The sequence below is a fragment of the Stegastes partitus genome, unplaced genomic scaffold (genome assembly GCF_000690725.1).
Source record: "Stegastes partitus isolate 25-593 unplaced genomic scaffold, Stegastes_partitus-1.0.2 Scaffold2473, whole genome shotgun sequence".
In the NCBI taxonomy this organism is placed as follows: Eukaryota; Metazoa; Chordata; class Actinopteri; family Pomacentridae; genus Stegastes; species Stegastes partitus.
In genome coordinates, this window is record NW_007580204.1 from 24815 (window position 1) to 45950 (window position 21136).

At 39.5% G+C, this 21136-nt stretch overlaps 1 protein-coding gene across 2 annotated transcripts; it reads left to right on the top strand.

Annotated features, from left to right (window-relative positions):
• Positions 1-1399: 1399 nt before the first annotated feature.
• On the top strand, positions 1400-15733 carry LOC103375112 (myosin-7-like). 2 transcript variants are annotated; one of them, XM_008305315.1, is made up of 39 exons: positions 1400-1428; positions 2162-2226; positions 2362-2569; positions 3360-3503; positions 4626-4782; positions 4869-4896; positions 4988-5093; positions 5365-5457; positions 5581-5644; positions 5733-5831; positions 5926-6029; positions 6215-6353; positions 6433-6551; positions 7012-7161; positions 7243-7413; positions 7503-7812; positions 7893-7972; positions 8072-8277; positions 8365-8488; positions 8580-8716; positions 8805-9060; positions 9145-9387; positions 9468-9644; positions 9747-9892; positions 9977-10067; positions 10159-10548; positions 10644-10770; positions 10859-10977; positions 11069-11265; positions 11831-12014; positions 12326-12491; positions 12579-12703; positions 12826-13134; positions 13214-13417; positions 14008-14304; positions 14406-14510; positions 15045-15140; positions 15225-15359; positions 15600-15733. In XM_008305315.1, the coding sequence occupies exons 3-39, from the start codon at positions 2369-2371 to the stop codon at positions 15621-15623; spliced, it is 5823 nt and encodes a 1940-aa protein (XP_008303537.1). In that variant the 5' UTR covers positions 1400-1428; positions 2162-2226; positions 2362-2368; the 3' UTR covers positions 15624-15733. The 2 variants fall into 2 exon arrangements, with proteins under 2 accessions (XP_008303537.1, XP_008303539.1); XM_008305317.1 differs by having other exon boundaries at positions 1401-1428; positions 15603-15733.
• The last annotated feature ends 5403 nt before the right edge of the window (positions 15734-21136 follow it).

The window sequence follows — 21136 nt, forward strand, 5'->3', positions numbered from 1 at the left end:
GATTGAGATCTGGCCTCTGACTCACTCCCTCCACAACATTCATCTTGTGTCTTTAAACCATTTGTGTGTAGCTTCAGCTATATGCTTTGGGTCATTGTCTTGCTGGAAAGCAAGTCTTCTCCCAAGTCGCAGTTCTCTTGCAGACTGGATGAGGTTGTTCGATATGATTTTTCTAGACGTTGCCGCCTTCATTCTACCCTCTACCTTTATAAGCCTTCCAGGGCCTGCTGCTGAGTAGCATCCCCACATCATGATGCTGCCACCACCACCATGCTTCACAGTGATGATGGTGTGTTTGTGGTAATGTGCAGTTAGGTTTATTTGGGGTCACCTTCTTCTGTTGAACTCTAGTCAAGATTTAATAGAGCTTTTTCAACAGTGACTTTGTCTTTGCCACACTCCCTTAAAGCTTTAACTGGCAAAGAACAGGCAACAGTTGTTGTATGCACAGTCTTTTCCATCTCAGTTGCTAAAGCTTCTTGGTGGCCTGTCTCCCTAGTCTTTTTCTTGCAGGGTCACTCAGTTTTTGAGGAGGGCCTGCTCTCAACAGATTTATGCATGTGCTATTTCCTTCCCTAACAATGGATTCAACTGTATCTCAGGGACATTCACTGCATCCATTACTATGCTTGTGCATTGAAATAAACTTTTCACAGGGTTGCTTGAAGTGTCCCTTTGTCCTCATGGTTATAGCCAGGAGTTAATAGGAAAAGACAGTGCAGAAAGTTTTCTTGTCCAGACCCCACTGGTCACAGCTGCCTACAAGCCACCCTGTCAGATTAAGTAATACAATGAAAATGGCATGTTGATCTAAACTACATGAGCAGGTGGCCAGGGATACCTTTCCTGTTACACTCTACCTCTTTGCTCCTCCTCACTGGCAATGAATGGAATCTGGTTTCCATCCATGACCAGTCCTCACATGGAAAAAGAATTTAGCACAAGAGATGACAGGAAAAAAAGTGTGGCAGAATTAGAGATAGAGAGGCTATGTTTGGGTGAGTCACAGACCAGTTATGCTGCAGAAAGTTCCTGGCACTGCTCCCGAAAAATCACATTATTTGGACGTGAGAGTTAGAGACAAACAAGCAGAGAGGGCAGCCAGACATCATCACAGAGCCCTGTCATAAGTGATGAGAATGATGCCAATTACACAGTGTGTGTGTGCGTGTGTGTGTGTGTGTGTGTGTGTGTGTGTGTGTGTGTGTGTGTGCGTGTGGGTGTGTGGGTGGGTGCGTGCGTGCGAGATCACAGTGGCATGTGTGGAAGCAGTGTACCTGATGATGATAATGTGTGTGTGAGTGTGTGTTTTTGTTAGCAGGTCAGGGTGGTGCCCTTGGCCTTGTAAGGCAGGGTTATCTGGGGTTATATATTTGATCCCAGCCTCTGCTGCAGGTCCAGCAGCTGCTTCCTCTTCACCTGGCCTCTGTAAGTCTGATTCTGCATTCATGCTCTTTTTCATACTATATTTTTCCACTCTCTGAACTTAAGATAAACGTGTTTATGTATGATCTTATTTAACAATAAAACGTACCTAACACAGGGGTGATATAAATTACACAAGATGTTGCCAACCTTTAACGGATGCGTTTTAACATTTTACAAATTCTCCTTAAACAAGAGACTATCCATTTCAACTAATGTTGATGTGAGTTAGCTAATTTGGGCACTTCACAATATTTTTCTCTTCTCACTGCAAGTAGATGCTGATTCATCTCATTAACGTATATGAGCTTTGATGTTTCTTTAGACAAAGATATAAATCATAACATTTCTAAAGGAAGGAGGAAGGAGTAAAATAAATTAGAAAAAAAGATGCATTAGATACTAAGTGAATCTTTAATAACCTCCAACAGCTGATTCCTGGCCTCTGTGAGTCTGTGGTTGCATTCTGCAGTCTGTTTTTCATACTATGTTTTTCATTGTCTGAACTTAGGGTAAACAGGCTTAAATATGATCTAATTTAACAATAAAACAACTAACTCAGGGGTAGTATAAATGACAAGGCACGATGTTTCCAACTGTAATTAAAATGCCTTCAATAGATAAGTTTTGGCATTTGTTATTTACCAGGTAAGACAAGTTCTCTCTAAAGAGACTTGTCATTTTAGCTAATTTGAGCATTTTACAATTGCTTCATATTTTTCTCTGCCCACTGCAGGTCAATCACTGATTTATACAAATAAGGTTGAGAGCACATCTGAGTCATCTGAGCTGAACCTACTGGTAAATTCCTATTTCTTACAGATTTCATGGCAATTTATACTAGAGTTACAGGCCGGCATGATATGGCTATGTAATAAAGATTTTGTATCAGAGACAGACAGAGTGAAGTTTTATTCATCTGTGTGTGTACATCAGTACAGCCATGGGGGACGCAGAGATGTCTGTGTTTGGTGCGGCGGCCCCGTACCTGAGGAAGTCAGACAGGGAGCGTATGGAGGCCTCCACACGTCCTTTCGACATAAAGAAGGAATGTTTTGTCCCGGATCCAGTAGAAGAGTTTGTGAAGGCAACCATCACCAGCAGAGAAGGAGACAAGGCCATTGTAGAGACACAGAATGGGAAGGTCAGTGGGTACTTTTTACTATTTAAAATTAAAATGACATAATATGTTTTTACTGTACTTAAAATGATAAAATTACTATCTGCGTGAAGCCTAATCTTAACATGTTAACATGACAAAAGTAAGCATGCACTGCTGAAATACTGCAAATCCAATAATCTGAGCATAAGCAGAAGAACAAGGCAAGTTGACGACAAAGTTTGAAAACTGGCCGTTATGCAAGACTCCCAAATGTATGAGTGAATTAATTTACAAGGAAAAGGCAGTTAGGCAAAGGGTAAGCACTGTCAAATCCAGAGCCTGTTCTACGTCATTCTTCAGTGTGCCAGAATGGTAAGTGAATCCATTTGGTCATTTTCATAACCAGGGTCACTTCAGTCGGCAGGGTCAGTTACAGCACGGGAAACAGTTCATGTCTATGTGAGCCATGTCTGGGAACGAGTGTTAATCTGAGTGTAAATCTGTGTGTGATTTAAAACGTCTATCCTTGAGTGAGTGTAAATACAAGTTCAAATGGGAGTCTTTGGACTCCTGCAATTAAAGTGTCTCACAGTGTCACAACACTGAGCAGCTGAGTGATGAAACGAGGCACTGCTGCCATCTGGCAATAACAATGTGCGGCATGCTTCTTAATGATAAGCAAGCAATGCTGACAATAACACGATCATACACAGGTAGCACGAGCAACAACAGAACCTAATGGCTTTGTTTACTCACTCAGAATAACACTGGTAATATTTATGCTACCATCACATGTTAATCCGAACACCATATTCAATGTTCTTCCTTCCAGACTGTGACTGTCAAAGACTCTGATGTTCTGCAACAGAATCCTCCAAAGTTTGACAAGATTGAAGACATGGCCATGTTGACCTTCCTGCATGAACCAGCTGTGCTGTTTAACCTCAAAGAGCGTTATGCAGCATGGATGATCTACGTGAGTAAGCTGTGAACCTAAATACAGTTACTTCATCTCAAATCATCAGGGGCCCTCTGCTCGACCACCTCTGATTTACTTAAAACTATGGATATATAAAATGGTATCTGTGAAATTTTAGAATATATCACATGCTCTCTGAGATAAACTTAAAATAAAAAAATCTTTGTTGATCCGCTTTCAGCACATTTCGTCAAATATTGATATTTGAGGCTGTGCTTCAACGACAACATCTCAGGAACTATTAAAGACAAAATCCTGCCAGTGATTCCTAATCTGCAATTGTGGACAAGTAGTTCAAAAATTCAAAGTATGCTATATGTTTTAGCACGTAACTGCATGTTGTTCAGAAAATTAACTGTAATTTTTAGGTAATTCATTATTTTCATATTTCAACTCACCCATAAACAGAGATGATCTCATCTACTTTTCCAGTGTTACAGTTTCAGATTCTAAATAAATAATGACAAAATGTCAGGCTTTTATCTCTAATAGTTACTAAGATATTGTCGTTCAAACATAAAAGACAGTGAAAGTGGAAAGTGGGTCGACAGGCAATAAAAAAAAAAAAAAAAAAATTATCTCTAATAGTTACTAAGATATTGTCGTTCAAACATAAAAGACAGTGAAAGTGGAAAGCGGGTCGACAGGCAATTAAAAAAAAAAAAACAACCTTGGGAAGCATTTGATATATTGAGCTAAAGTTTCACAAATAACTTTATAATTATAAATATTTTATTCTCCAAGAATGTTTAGGTAAGTCAGAGATGGTCAAGCAGAAATTGTTCTAAAAAAAATAATTATTTGAAGATAGAATGACCCAAAACAGTAAACTCTACTGTATGCAGTAAAAAAGTCTAATTCTATAAACACAAACTGTGTTCAACAATTCTCAAGACAAAACCCATACAGATACGATGAAATAGTATTCTTATTTGACCAGTTGCTTTTGTGTGTAAGATGTGAACATAGAAATAATAATGAAATCAAAGTACAGTAATTATAAATCAAGAATGAGAAAAATGCATCCAAAATCAACCATATATCAAAACATAAAGTTCTTACTAATAAATAGCAAAGGACTGATGCTATAATGATCATTGATTTTCTTTGTATTCTCAGACCTACTCAGGGCTGTTCTGTGTGACTGTCAACCCCTACAAGTGGCTGCCAGTCTACAACCAAGAGGTGGTTGTTGCCTACAGAGGAAAGAAGAGGAGTGAAGCTCCTCCTCACATCTTCTCCATCTCTGACAATGCCTACCAGTACATGCTGGCAGGTACGGATTGATAACATAGATGCTATTTTGGGCATGTCTCACAAATTGTGTACCAACAAACTCTCTGCAAATTTGTTTTCTTGCAGACCGTGAAAACCAGTCAATTCTGATTACGTATGTATTACTTTATACAATAAAAGCATCTGAAATAAAATCTTATCCTGTATTATACCACAGTTATATATCAGTGACTTTGCAATTGCAGTGGAGAATCTGGTGCAGGAAAGACAGTCAACACAAAACGAGTAATCCAGTATTTTGCAAGTATTGCAGCTGGAAGCATAAAGAAAGACCTCGCTGCCAAGGACAAGGTACAGAAGCTCTATCAAATTAGGGAGATGTTGGAACAGAGTAGAAATATTGTTTGCTGACAGAGTCACCATAAATGGTTTAAACTCCTTTCTGTTTTTTTTTTTTTTTTAACTTTTAGTGGCACCTGTGTTACATAATTTGTCAGTAAAAAACTTCAAATTTTAAAACCAGAAAAAAATATTACTTGATTCCACCAGAGGCTGCTAAAGTTTCTTTCTGTAGCTTTAAATATAGATTACAGGTTAAGTAAACGCACTGTTCCTCTGACAGGGCACCCTGGAGGATCAAATCATTCAGGCTAACCCTGCTCTGGAGGCCTTTGGTAACGCCAAGACCATCAGGAATGACAACTCCTCCAGATTTGTGAGTGTCCAACATTTGTGTGACTGAACTGAGAATATTATGTATCCAGCTCCCATGAAAACACGATGAAGAGCAGGAGCAGATATATTAAGGTATTTTTATATGCTAACTTTATCCTTTTAGGGTAAATTCATCAGAATTCATTTTGATACCAGAGGAAAGCTAGCCTCTGCTGACATCGAAACATGTAAGAACAACACCCTTTTTATACTTTCATTATTTGGGTTTTGTAACGTAATTTAACGTGCTGATGTCTTCTCTCTTGTACGTGTCAGACCTTCTGGAGAAGTCTCGTGTAATCTTCCAGCTCAAGGCTGAGAGAGATTACCACATTTTCTACCAGATTCTATCCAACAAAAAGCCTGAACTTCTGGGTTAGTACAGGCATCGATTCCTTTGTGAAAACGTAAAACACAAAACACAAGGCATATGTCTGACTTTGTCTCATTTCCTGTGTGTGTCCTGCAGAGATGCTGTTGATCTCAAATAATCCCTATGACTATGCCTTCATCTCTCAGGGGGAAACCCAAGTGGCCTCCATTGATGATGCAGATGAACTGATGGCAACAGATGTCAGGCTCTTATTCATTCCCTGTTTCGCAATTTTACATTAAACTGTAAATTAGACATTATGAACGAGGTCCTCTAATAAGAGCACTGTTTAGTAGCAATTAAGGATTCCAAGTATTTCTTCCAAGTTTCCCAAAGTGCAACTATCTGAGGGGATGTTGAGATGGTTGTGTTGGTTCTTCCACAGAGTGCCTTCGATGTGCTGGGCTTTACACAAGAGGAAAAGAACTCTGTGTACAAGCTGACTGGTGCCATCATGCACCATGGCAATATGAAATTCAAGCAGAAACAGCGAGAGGAGCAGGCCGAGGCTGATGGCACTGAAGGTGAAGTGTGGCTTTGTTTGTCAGACCGGCTCAGAATCAACCCACAGAGTTTAATGACATTCACTTTCTTTCTCCACAGATGCTGACAAAGTAGCTTATCTGATGGGCCTGAACTCTGCTGACCTCATCAAAGGTCTCTGTCACCCAAGAGTCAAAGTAGGAAACGAGTGGGTCACCAAGGGACAAAACGTTGCCCAGGTGAGAGAATAAGGAAATAATAATACTTGTTATCTAAATGCTCTGTATATAATACAGGAACACATCACTGTGCTCCTTCTTGCCCTTTGTGGTATTAACCTTCTTCTGTATGTAAATTTGCATGTGCAAATCCCTGCTACAGATAGCAACGGTTTTACTCGAACTTCAAGCTCATGCTTCACAATTTGCTTGGAAAATCAATAATAAAGGGGCTCACACTAAAAGCAATGTGTGTAAAAGCTTCTCCGTTTAACAAATTGAGCAATTAGTCATCTTTGGGCTTGGGAAAAAGTACCGTGGATGAGCCTCGACTTTGTTACAACTCCTTTGTAATAGCACAGATTCCACAGATGCTACTCATCCAACACACGTTTTCTTCTTCTTCTTCTTCTTCTTCTTATTATTATTATTATTACACAAACTGTATTCTTTTGTATTTGTTTCTATGCTCATTCCACAGGTGAATTATGCTGTTGGTGCTCTATCCAAAGCTGTTTATGAAAAGATGTTCCTGTGGATGGTAATAAGAATCAACCAGTCACTGGAGACCAAACAGCCCCGCCAGTACTTCATTGGTGTGTTGGACATCGCAGGATTTGAGATCTTTGATGTGAGTTTCAAAAGAATATAATCTATTAGGTTTAAGCAGAAATGATAAATCGCGGTCACACTGGTGTCCATTTCGTTACAGTTCAACACCTTTGAGCAGCTGTGCATCAACTTCACCAATGAGAAGCTGCAACAGTTTTTCAACCACCACATGTTCGTGCTGGAGCAGGAAGAGTACAAGAAAGAGGGCATTGAATGGACTTTCATAGACTTTGGTATGGATCTGCAGGCCTGTATCGACCTGATTGAAAAGGTAAAAGATTCAACTTTTACATGTTCAAATGCAAATAAATATGTTTTTTTTGTTTGTTTGTTTTAAACCACTCATATTTTCCTCCTCAGCCCATGGGTATCATGTCCATCCTTGAAGAGGAGTGCATGTTCCCCAAAGCCAGTGACACCACCTTCAAAGCTAAGCTCTATGACAACCACCTGGGGAAATCCAACAACTTCCAGAAGCCCAGAATTGTCAAAGGCAAACCAGAGGCCCATTTTGCCCTGGTTCACTATGCTGGAACTGTTGATTATAATATCAACAACTGGCTGGTGAAGAACAAGGATCCTCTGAATGAGACTGTTGTTGGATTGTACCAGAAGTCAACACTAAAGCTGTTGTCTTTACTCTTTGCAAACTATGCTGGAGCTGATTCAGGTATGTTGTTGCGAATGTGAAGTTTGGAAGCTACAGTACATTTTTTGTGCAGTTCTAACATTACACATTTTTCTCAACAGCCATGTCTGAAGGTACTGAAGGTAAAAAAGAAAAGAAAAAGAAGGGATCATCATTTCAGACTGTGTCAGCACTTCATAGGGTAATGTATATTATGCCTGTTTATTACCGTGGATACAGTATTTTGTACATGCATCATGCACAACCAGTATTTACATATGTTTGCTTGGCCATATTAAAGGAGAACCTGAACAAGCTGATGACCAACTTGAGGTCTACTCACCCTCACTTTGTGCGCTGCATCATCCCCAACGAGACCAAGACTCCTGGGGCCATGGAGAACCCTCTGGTGATGCACCAGCTGCGCTGTAACGGTGTGCTGGAAGGCATCAGGATCTGTAGAAAGGGCTTTCCCAACAGGATCCTGTATGGAGACTTCAAACAGAGGTTTGTATCAGTGAGGTCATGTACTGTATGATTCCCACCATGTTTTGAAATTTTACTCCCAGATGTTTCTACTTTGTGATGTTTTAGATATCGCATCCTGAATCCTGCTGCCATACCTGAGGGCCAATTCATTGACAGCAGGAAGGGAGCTGAAAAACTTCTTGGGTCTCTGGATATTGATCACAATCAATACAAGTTTGGACACACTAAGGTATACTCTGAAGCTTCTGTGATCAGCAAAAGTCATACATGATCCTTGCAGATGAACTAGATGACAAAAATGTAAAATCCATTGCTGTTAGGTGTTCTTCAAGGCTGGATTGCTGGGTCTGCTTGAGGAGATGCGAGATGAACGTCTCTCCAAAATCATCACAGCTATTCAAGCCAGATCCCGTGGTCTTTTGTCTCGTATCGAGTATCAGAAGATGGTGGAGCGCAGGTATCTTTTATTGCTAATTAAACATTCAACGTTGACTGGTTTGTGATTTTATTTTTAAATGTATCCTTTTTATCTTAAAATCTTTTAGAGATGCTCTGCTAGTAATCCAGTGGAATGTCCGTTCATTCATGGGGGTCAAGAATTGGCCCTGGATGAAGCTGTACTTCAAGATCAAACCTCTGCTGAGATCTGCTGAGGCAGAAAAGGAGATGGCCAACATGAAGGAAGAATTCCTGAAGCTGAAAGAAGCTTATGCAAAATCTGAAGCTCGTAGAAAAGAACTAGAGGAGAAAATGGTCTCACTTCTCCAAGAGAAGAACGACCTGCAGCTCCAAGTTCAAGCAGTAAGAATGGCATTGTTGCTTCCATTTGTCCCCTGAACACATCATTAAGGTACAGTATGTGCTAATGGGATTAAATGTTTGCAGGAGCAAGATAATCTCTGTGATGCTGAGGAAAGATGTGAGGGGCTGATCAAAAACAAAATCCAGCTGGAGGCAAAAGCCAAAGAGCTGACAGAAAGATTAGAGGATGAGGAGGAGATGAATGCTGAACTGACGGCGAAGAAGAGGAAACTGGAAGATGAGTGCTCTGAGTTAAAGAAAGACATTGATGACTTAGAGTTAACTCTGGCAAAAGTAGAGAAAGAGAAGCATGCCACCGAGAACAAGGTATGAAAACCAACTAACGAGCATTTTTTTTTTATTGTCCTAATGGGGCATCCATTAATTTATGTTTTCATTCATCACAGGTGAAGAACCTGACTGAGGAGATGGCTGCTTTGGATGAAATCATTGCTAAGTTGACCAAGGAGAAGAAAGCCTTACAGGAGGCTCATCAGCAAACGCTGGATGACCTGCAGAGTGAAGAGGACAAAGTCAACACTCTGACCAAGCTCAAGGCTAAGTTGGAGCAGCAAGTGGATGATGTAAAACTTTTACTTTTTAAAACTTTACTATTTCAATGATACTGCTAACTATTCATACTTAAACAACTCACAAATGCTGTATTAACATGTATTTACCTTAAGCTTGAAGGATCTCTTGAGCAAGAGAAGAAGGTTCGAATGGACCTTGAGAGAGCTAAGAGAAAGCTGGAGGGAGACTTAAAGTTGACCCAGGAGTCTGTAATGGATCTTGAAAATGACAAGCAACAGCTGGAGGAGCGTCTGAAAAAGTACTAATTCATAAGTCAGTATAGTCATTAAATACTGTGTACACTCTTTTCATTTGCCAAAACTGACATGACAAAATGCTGCAGGAAGGATTTTGAGATCAACCAGCTGAACAGCAAGATTGAAGATGAACAGGCCATAATCAGTCAACTCCAGAAGAAGCTCAAAGAGCTGCAGGTAAAAAAATGTGCAGCATTTGGTTTAAAAGAACGTTACAAATATGCCAAAGTGTTGACACTGTTAAACATGTTGCTTGAATTAACACTAGGCCCGTGTAGAAGAGCTGGAGGAAGAGCTGGAAGCAGAGCGAGCTACTCGAGCCAAGGTGGAGAAGCAGAGAGCAGACTTGGCCAGAGAGCTGGAGGAGATCAGTGAGAGGCTGGAGGAGGCTGGAGGAGCAACAGTTTCCCAGATAGAGATGAACAAGAAGAGGGAGGCTGAGTTCCAGAAACTCCGCAGAGACCTCGAAGAGGCCACTCTGCTGCATGAAGCCACCGCTGCCACACTCAGGAAGAAACAGGCCGACAGCGTTGCTGACCTGGGAGAGCAGATTGACAACCTGCAGAGAGTCAAGCAGAAGCTGGAGAAGGAGAAGAGTGAGCTCAGACTGGAACTGGATGATGTCGTCTCCAGTATGGAACAAATCGTGAAACATAAGGTATGTTGACAGTCTGGGAGCTTTTTGTATGATGACAGTCTAATACCTAGACAGTGGTAAACACAGCCTGTGAACTAGATATATTTCTTTTGAAGACCACCTTGGAAAAGACCTGCAGAACGTTTGAGGATCAAATGAATGAATACAGGAATAAGTGTGATGAACACCAAAGGTCCCTGAATGACTTCACCACGCAGAAAGCCAAGCTTCAAGCTGAGAATAGTTAGTAAAATGCTTCTTTTCAATTTAAATACCAAATGTGTTCAGTGTTGAACTATGTAATTCTGAAACCTAACTTTTGCCTCTTCAGATGAGTTTTCAAGACAGATGGAGGAAAAAGAATCTCTCATTTCTCAGCTGACCAGAGGAAAGAATTCCTATACCCAACAACTTGAAGATCTGAAAAGACAACTTGAGGAGGAAATAAAGGTATGAAAGATGGAATGTATTAGTTTAACTTTACATCTTAAAAATAGTTACATCTCCAAGAACAATAGCTGCACAATCGTTATGTTTTCAGGCCAAGAATGCATTAGCCCATGCAGTGCAGTCTTCTCGTCACGACTGTGACCTGCTCAGGGAGCAGTATGAGGAGGAGCAGGAGGCCAAGGCTGAACTACAGCGTAGCATGTCCAAGGCCAACTCTGAGGTGGCTCAGTGGAGAACTAAGTACGAAACTGATGCCATCCAGAGGACTGAGGAACTGGAAGAGGCAAAGTGAGTCCACCACATACAAGAACATGAATCGAAAATATCATATAAGATAATAAGATGAAGAGAATGGTGGGTGAATGATTGACGAAAGGACTTTTTCTTGACACACGCTCATTTGACTTTGTTAACCAACTCGTTCAGTGGTTTTACCACGCAGGTAAATGATGTATTTCTGTCCCACTTTTTCACCAACTCAATCACTCCTGGTCTGGTGTGGTCTGGTGTGTCTCAGCTTTCACATTCAAACAAAACACTTTAGTTCCAGGTTTAGTTTCCAGCCAACTACATACTTACCTTGTATACTCTTACATGTGTCATTGGCTCTCACTGATCATAGTTGATGAGGGAAGCAGCTTTCAAGTTGCAAGGCTGAGAGGACAAGACAAGGGACGAACCAAAAAAACTGATCTATGCAGGGAAGTGAATGTGAGTGTATAGCTGTGTAAGGTCACTATTTCCAACAAACAAAAGAAAGGAACCCTTGTTGCATTTCATCCCCACTTCTATCTCCTTCTCATAGTATTAGAACCAAGGTATAAAGTGGATTATACCTTCCTTTCATTTTTAGAAAGAAGCTGGCTCAGCGTCTGCAGGAGGCTGAGGAGGCTGTTGAGGCAGTGAATGCTAAATGTTCCTCTCTGGAGAAGACCAAACACCGACTGCAGAATGAGATTGAAGATCTCATGGTGGATGTAGAGAGGTCAAATGCTGCTGCTGCTGCTCTGGACAAGAAGCAAAGAAACTTTGACAAGGTATGCTGTTCTTTCATTGTCTAAAAACTGCAAATACATTATACTTAATTAAATCTGGCTTATTATGTTTTGAATTCTTTACCTCCTTAGAAAGATGCATTTGAAACATCAGTAAATTGGATAGCTACCTATATAACATCATGGGGCTACACAGACTAGTAATGAATTAGACACTGAAGAAACATTTGTATATACAACTTTTTTAAACACTGCTATAACAATGCAACTACAAGTAGATGCTCTTTGAAAGGGACAGAGCTGAACGTGGTTGTTTTAATTTGAAATTTTACAAATTGTATTTCAAAATCTAGGTCCTGTCTGAATGGAAGCAGAAATATGAGGAGTGTCAGTGTGAGCTGGAGAGCTCCCAGAAAGAGGCCAGGTCTTTGAGCACCGAGCTCTTCAAACTGAAGAACTCCTATGAAGAGTCTCTGGATCATCTGGAGACCTTGAAGAGAGAGAACAAGAATCTTCAGGGTAACATATCAGTAAATGTATATAAGCAACACCTACACATCTCAGGTATCTAAAAAGCCAATTTCATATAACCTCTTTCATACACAGAGGAAATTTCTGATCTCACTGAGCAACTTGGTGAGGGCGGGAAAACCATTCATGAGTTGGAGAAGGTCCGTAAGCAGATGGAGCAAGAAAAGAGTGACATTCAGTCTGCCCTAGAGGAGGCAGAGGTACGTCTAAAATTCTAAAGCCTCAATTTCTCACACATGTATATGTGAAGTGTAACAAGGTAACTGAAATTTAGAGAATAGTGGAAAATGGATTATGTTTGATAAATTCTTGTCCATCTTAGGGTTCTCTTGAGCATGAGGAAGGCAAGATTCTCAGAGCCCAGCTTGAGTTAAACCAGATCAAGGCTGACATGGAGCGCAAACTGGCTGAGAAAGATGAGGAGATGGAGCAGAGCAAGAGGAACCTGCAGAGAGCCATTGAGACCCTGCAGAGCTCTCTTGAGGCTGAGACTCGCAGCAGGAATGAGGCTCTGCGTTTGAAGAAGAAGATGGAAGGAGACCTCAATGAGATGGAGATCCAGCTGAGCCAGGCCAACAGACAGGCGGCTGAGGCCCAGAAACAACTAAAGGCCACCCATGCACATCTGAAAGTAATAAAAAGTCTTTGTTTTCCATTTTGCCATCTTCATTACGGCATCTTAATAACCGGAGAACCTACAAATCTTTCAGGATGCTCAGCTCCAGCTTGACGACTCTCTGCGAGCTAATGATGATCTCAGAGAGAACATCGCCATTGTTGAGAGACGCAACAACCTGCTTCAGGCTGAACTGGAGGAACTCAGAGCTGCTCTGGAGCAAACTGAGAGAGGTCGCAAACTTGCTGAACAAGAGCTGCTGGATGTCACTGAGCGGGTGCAGCTACTGCACTCACAGGTATGGCCAGTGCTAAATGTACAAATGCTATGGATGTCTTAAGTTCAATTCTTAGACAGGGATCAGGGCCAATCAAGGCACCTTTAAATGTGCAGCACTATCAATCAATAACTGACCCAACACACTTTTTAGTGGTCAAGTGCTGACGATGCTATAGGATGAGAGACCAGCCATTACATATTCCACGGTGACACAGAAATAATGTGCTAATCAATCCTGGTTAGGTTTAATACGTGTGCGCTGGAATCATTAAGCTTTACAGAAAACTTTGTCATCGTGCCCCTTTACTAGCTAAACCCCCATGATGCTCTCTGCATGCAAACATGCCCGCCTCCTCTGGCTACATTATTAAACAGTAAGAGGTTCCAGGTACTACAGCTCATCTACACTACTTGAAGTGTGTGTAGGAAAATTACATCAGGTATAGGCACACACTAAATAGTAAATGACCTGGATCGGATTGGGGCAGAAAAACAACAACAACAACAACAACAAAAAAAATGACTGGGGCATCCCTCACAATTACTGTATTTTTAAAAACTACTGAGCTATCATATATTGTATGACATAATTGTCTTCACTCTATAAAGAACACCAGCCTGATAAATCAGAAGAAGAAGCTGGAGGCTGATACATCCCAGCTTCAAACTGAAGTGGAGGAGGCAGTGCAGGAGTGCAGAAATGCTGAAGAGAAGGCAAAAAAGGCCATTACTGATGCAGCCATGATGGCAGAGGAGCTGAAGAAAGAGCAGGACACCAGCGCTCACCTGGAGCGTATGAAGAAGAACATGGAGCAAACCATCAAAGACCTGCAGCACCGTCTGGATGAAGCTGAACAGATCGCCATGAAGGGAGGAAAGAAGCAGGTGCAGAAGCTGGAGGCCAGGGTGAGTTTATTTTCTATTTGTGATTTCTGTTGTATTTTGGCAACAAATAGGTTGAGTAAGTTCTTGAGAACACTATCTGCAAATTTCTTGTCCCTGACCAGGTGAAGGAGCTGGAAAATGAGGTGGAGGCGGAGCAGAAGAAAAGCAGTGAGGCTGTGAAGGGAGTTCGTAAATACGAGCGTCGCATCAAGGAGCTTACCTATCAGGTTTGTGGTAGACTCTAAAAAAGAAAGAGCACTGGTTAAAAAATACATCTTAAAACGGTGGGATATTGTAACATTCAAAAACTGTGAAAACACTGAAAAACTGCTAAATGAAAAAAGTAAAAAATAAACAAACCCACTTGCATACATAGGTTAGAGGTTGAAATAGTCAATATACATATTTTTTCTGCAGATATCTGTTATATGTAGCTAAGGCTGATTTAAATCTAGTAAAATATAGTGTGATGTTGTAATTTTTCTTATCAAATGTTGTAAAAGAAAAAATGACCACTTTCAGGTTTTGATGTGTACATTGTTTACAGTTTACAGTTTTGGCTTAAAAAAAAAAAGTTATTTCTATATTTTTTTTTTTACAGTCAACATGTAAATCATTACTTTTTTGTGATTATTCTAGTTATTGTTTGTAATTTAATAAAAAAAAAGGGAAGTGCACGCATATAGCTCCTTTAATATACAGGTGTGGTTAAAGGTTTTTTAGAGGAAACAAGTTTGTAATCTCGTCTTCGGTTTCCACAGACTGAGGAAGATCGCAAGAATATTGCCCGACTCCAAGATCTGGTAGATAAGTTGCAGCTGAAAGTTAAAGCCTACAAGAGATCTTCTGAGGAGGCTGTAAGTGTGGTGACGTGTTAAGTTAAGTCTTCATGTGGCTTCTTCCTCTGCCAGCTTATGTTTGTTTTTATTTACTTTAAACAGGAGGAACAGGCCAATGTTCATCTTGGCAAGTTCCGTAAGCTGCAGCATGAGCTGGATGAGGCTGAAGAGAGAGCCGACATCGCTGAGTCCCAGGTCAACAAGATGCGAGCCAAGAGCCGTGATGTTGGCTCCAAGGTCTGAAGCATGAACTTTGTATCTGACACATGCTGCCCTCTGGTGGCTGCATTTTACTTGTGTGCTGCTCTGCTCATCATATATTCGCACAAACAGATGCTGCTGTGTCAAGTACTACACTTTGCTTTACGTTGCTCTGAACATGAATACATTGCTTTGTTGCACTAAAGCAATACTAATATAAAGACTTAACAGCTGTTTCTTCTTTTCTTTCTTTCTTTCCAACTTCCCCTGCTGCAACAGAAAGGGTTTGATGAAGAGTGAAGCTTTGGAACCTAAAGAAAACCTTTTGTCTGCTGTGTACTGTAGATCCCCTCAACCATCACTATTCACAACCTGTAGTGCTAATAAAATCTCAGCAAGCTGTTGCACAACATTGTATTCTTCCTTTTTGTTTGAGTGGCTTCATGAAGAAATGAAGAAAACATATCTAATTGTATATAACACAGATTGCTCAGCTGGTCAACAGCAACATAAAGTTCACCTATACTAAATTATATTAATATGCATGATGAAGAAAAATGCAGAATATTGTGCAAAGCTTTCAGCACTGAAGGAAAATGAGGATGCTTTGAAAATGAATACATTCACTGTTAAATAGTTCTCCTGGTCGATTTGCAAAGTCAGTGTGGGATTAAATGAAAAGACTAAATATTTATTTGGTTTAGCTTTCTCTGTATTTTGCATAAAATGTCAAATTACTAGCACCAAATAAAGCCAACTTAACAGTTATTACCATTATATTCATTTTCCACTATGATGAGTGGAATGGTTCCATCAAAGTGTTTGAAAAGGGGCAGAAAACAGAAAAGTTAAGGTGTGTTGATCATTAAAAGAGAGGGAGATGAAACAAATCTCCTGTTCTTAAAATAGAGTTAAAGAAATCCCAAGAGCCTCTGACTCAAGGTCAACAATAAACCAGTGACGATATTGAGGCTGACCATAATACCATGAATAATCACTTGCAGCTGGTCAGTGAATCCCTGTTCAAGTCTGCCTGTTCCTCCAACGGGCCAGAAGGGATTGTAGAGAATCAGGAAGCAAATATCTGTTTTTTACAGTTAAATAAATCAACAAAGAACAATGAATGGGTTTTCTGCTGCATTAACAAAAATGTAGCTTCTTTTTTTTTCAATTTTTTTTGAGACAAAGCCCCTTTATGTATTACTGCAATGTGTCACTTAAAGTACTTTGCCTGCTATGGACGCATCAGAGCTGCTGATCATTTCAAACCTTTACTAACACTGCTATTCTCACCTGTCTGTCTACAGCTTGAATCTGTGCTGGTGTCATGTCTCCGTCACTGCTGCTTCTGCTGGAGACTAACTAATGACTTGAGGCAGAGGGAGGGAGGAGAGACCCCCTCAGACTGCCTTTGTGTAAAATTCAGGGAGGCCTGTGTCTTCTCTTATTACATGTCATGTCCTGAACTCCCTCAGTGGACAAGCAGGTATCTATGAGCTAATGAAAGCACATTCACACCTCTGTTTAAAGAGGTGGGCCACACACAGCACAGTATGTGTTGAGGATTATCAACATGATTAACAGGATTTCTGCATGAGCTCATGCTCACATGAATAAGATGAGACCAAACATGGAACAATTCACTGCTTCTGTAATTAGACAACATGTAAAACTGTAGATGTTCATTGTCTTATCTCAGTAGTTAAAAGCAACAATCTCTGACACTAATATACAGTTTTAGTGCAAAACACACTATAGAATGTTTTATACTCACACTTTCCTCTGCTACACACAGAGTCATATGCTTTTAACCTCCTGCAGCAGCAACAATAGTGGTTATTCAGACAAAACATGATTGGTTAGTTACCACAAACAGCAAAAACTACACATATCCTTCAGCATTATTTTTTCTTAGGAATAAAATGGACTGTCTTTTTGAGCATTAGCAACAAACTGTGAAAATATGGAAATACATGTAAAATAATGATAGTTTTTAGCTGATTTAAATACAGTGCAATAGTGTAACTTTAAGGTCAAACGTCAAAAAAGAAAAAAAAACACCACTTTAGAAATACAGATTTTTGATTAGGACCATATTTACACTTGTAGTCTGTTTTTTCTGAAGTCAAAATGTAGATTATTACTTTTTTGTGTGATTTTACTAAATGTCATCTTAGCAAAACAGGTCAAATCTGTAAAATAGCAGTTTAAAAAACGTATTTACCATTTTTCAATCCTTAATATATACATTTTTTCATTCAAATAATGACAAATGTCTGTAAAATAAGGATACGTTTTGTTGATTCAAATATGGTAAAAAATAGCATCATTTTTACAGTCAAATGTGGCAAGAGAATGAATGAGCGTTTTCAAAAAGATTTTTGGCATTATTTGCAGTTTTGGCATGATTTTCTGATTTTAAACAATTAACAGGATTGTTTTTTTTTTCTTGGATTTTACTAGTTATTATCTGTAATTTAACAAAACAGGCAAAATAACAGTAAATTGCTTAATTGCTTACAGTGTTGCTACATTGTTAGTACAGGTTTTGCATAAATCAACAACAAAACCAAAGACACAAAAACTGCAAAACCTAGAGAAAATGCATTTTATAGACACAATATCAACCTGACATACTGTCAACAGTGTGGCACAATAATCTGACACTGACAGTAAAATGCACAGTTGAACACATAAAAGATTGCCTCTATAGGAAGTGATCACATGAGGTAATAATAATTTGTAGTTGCTTGGCTTAGAGTCTCTTAGTCACTGATGTGTGTGTGTGTGTGTGTGTGTGTGTGTGAGACATGTGGCTGAATGCTGTATCTTCACACCACTTCACAATTTGGATTCAATAAATACATGTGGTGACAATGTGAATTTGTTGTAATATAAACAAAGTATTTAAATCTTGCTTCTTTTAATGAGCAGGCGTTTGACCCAAAGGGCAGCGCTATCTTCACTTGCTCTTTAGCAGGGCCATGGAATCTCTCACTTCCATTTGGCACCCTGACGCCAGCTGTCAGTAACAGGGCAGTGGAAGTTATCAGAATGGAAATAATCTCAGCACTTGTCAGCAGCTGTTGACCCTCCTTTTATCTCTTAACCTTTGAAGAGGCTGTGATTACTGGTGATGGTGGCTGTGCATTATATCTGCTATACATTATGTTCATGCATGTTGTGTTCACTGTAAAATGTAAAGTTAACTGTTATTAACTGCACTTTTTTAAACAATTAACTAATATTTTACAGATTTGTCCAGTTTTGTTAATTTGTTCTTTTAAAGCATATACCAGTAAAATTCCACATTTTTTCTATTTTCTACTGTATTTGAATTAGCCAAAAATGTCATTATTTTACATATATTTGCCATTATTTAAAAGAAAAATGAGCTCTATTAAGGATTATTAAGCATTATTTAATATTTCCACAATGTTTAAATATTTCAACCTCCAACCCCTTGATTTTCTTTTCTTTCTTTCTTTCTTTCTTTCTTTCTTTCTTTCTTTCTTTCTTTCTTTCTTTCTTTCTTTCTTTCATGTCCACATCAAAAATTTGTATTTTTACAAAAGGTGTAAATGGTAAAATTACAGCTCTACTTTATTTAGTTCTGTTTATTTTGCTGTTATTTAAAAAAAACTTTTTTCCCCCCACAGTTTCTTTTCTTTTGAAAGTTACAGTAGTTAGACTGCTTTTAAAAATTGTTTTTGGGCCCCTTGTTGCCAGATTTTCACAATTTAATTTTAAAACAGATTTTTCATTTTGTTTTTTACATAATACAGGTTATAAATTACTAAGTGATATTAATTACTGGTTCAGGTCAGGAAACATTTATGCATAATGACATGTATTGGAGTATAAATCAGTAGGTTTGATGAGCAGTGGTGATTTATGGGTGCATATTTAACACATCATCATCTGTCTATGGAGCGCCCTTCAAAGATATCAGAATTAGGAACAGAAGTCAATCCTGCTTTTAAACTGAAGACAGCTCAGCTTAGACTCAGACTCCACACAGGAATTTAAACAGAGCACTGAAATTTGATTGGCTGTGGGATGTACCTGTCACTATCAGAGTATTTATGAGGGGCATAACCCAGTGTGAAGCCATCATTCACTGCAGTTGGTTTCTAGATGCAGGCAAAAGCCGAGTCCTGAAAGCCTCCGTGGCTGTTCTCCTCAATCAGTGCCGGGTTCTCAGCAGGAATTTCACACGGTTATCTTTGTCCTCAAAGACACAATGCCATGTCAACAGGACTGTAACTGAGGGGCCAGCTTTTGCTAGTTGTTGCCTGATAATGGGAGAAGGCCTCCACACTGACCTTGGCATCACATTGGAGCATGTCTGCCTGGCACAGCCCTCCATTGTGTGTCATCATCACTGCCTTTCAGTGAATCTCGAGCATGTCACCTGTGGCAGACCTCTGTCTGTGTTGCCTCGCACTTGTCGCCTGGTTAATCTCGCAGACTAATGTTCTTTATTTAGACCGACCCACTCGGTATGTGATGGCTGTTTTTGTTACCGCAAAGTCCATTCTGTGATAACTAAACACAATATGTTACTGATGCCTCCCTGCGACTCCACTTAAGCCCTGTGGGTAACTGAGACCCATACATGAAATGCTTTTCCAAAATATCTCCCCAGATATTTTGTGCATCTTCCTTTGTGTTTGGACCACAATGCTAGCAGTTTACATTTATGGAATTCTTTGTCTTAATAGCAAAACATTCAAAGAATGTTGTTCTTGTTGTTTTTCTTTTTTACTGCTGCTGTTCTGGGATGGATTAAACATTAATAATGTTTACTTATTTGTCTCCTAATCACCAACTCGTTTAATATTTCACATTTTTCTTCTTGTCAATGAAAACATATATATAAAATACACAACTTAAGCTATTTTGTCCACTGCAGGTTTTAATGACTTTGGTGTTTTTTTTTAAATCTGTTTTAATTTTAATTAACATTTTTTTCATTCTTGTTTTTGTATTTTACCACCATGTTTAACTGTGACATGCCGACGTCAGACCCTAAAGTAAAACTGCACATAAATATATTTTTGAAACAGGTTTTCCTTTGGTTTTGATCTTATTAGTATTTGCTCTCTGATAGCAAGCAGCCATTGCCCCCCATTTTGTATTTACATCAAATCAAATACACTTTGAAAATGTCACATTTTTAAAAACCTGAGTCGACCACAGTGCTGTGCTTGCTATCAGAAAGACAGCAACTGAATTATCGCTAAACATAATAATAAAGACAGGATAAAATCTGAAAACCCATGAGTCAAGCAAAACAGCAACTTCCAAGATCGATTTCTACATTGAAAAATAAATACATAATATTTCACAATGCAGACTACATATAACAGGGACCAGCCTGACAAAAAGGTTTCGGCAGTAAATACTTCACATCACACAACACTGAAACCCATTTGGATACATTTAAACTGTTGTCATCTGGCCTGTCTTACATGAGGATGCTTCTGTTAAGTACAGCATGAATTGTTCTTGTAACAGAAGCACCCTTAAGGGATGATGAGGGAGGAATTCCTCCCTGCCTCTATTTAAAGATTGAGTTGTGGTCCCCTGGCTGCTTGAGGATACGTATGATTAATCACTGCACTGCGTGGAGCTCCTAATATGGCCTCGTCAGAAGACCCCATCAGTGATAAGACTCTGACCCGCTGATTTCTATATTGCTCTCCGACGCTCATTAACCCCCTCCCTTCATGCACCCCCAACCCAACTCAGACACAATAACATTCCTGGGCCCTGAAACCCTCCTCCATATTTGGCAGAGGGACTTTGTT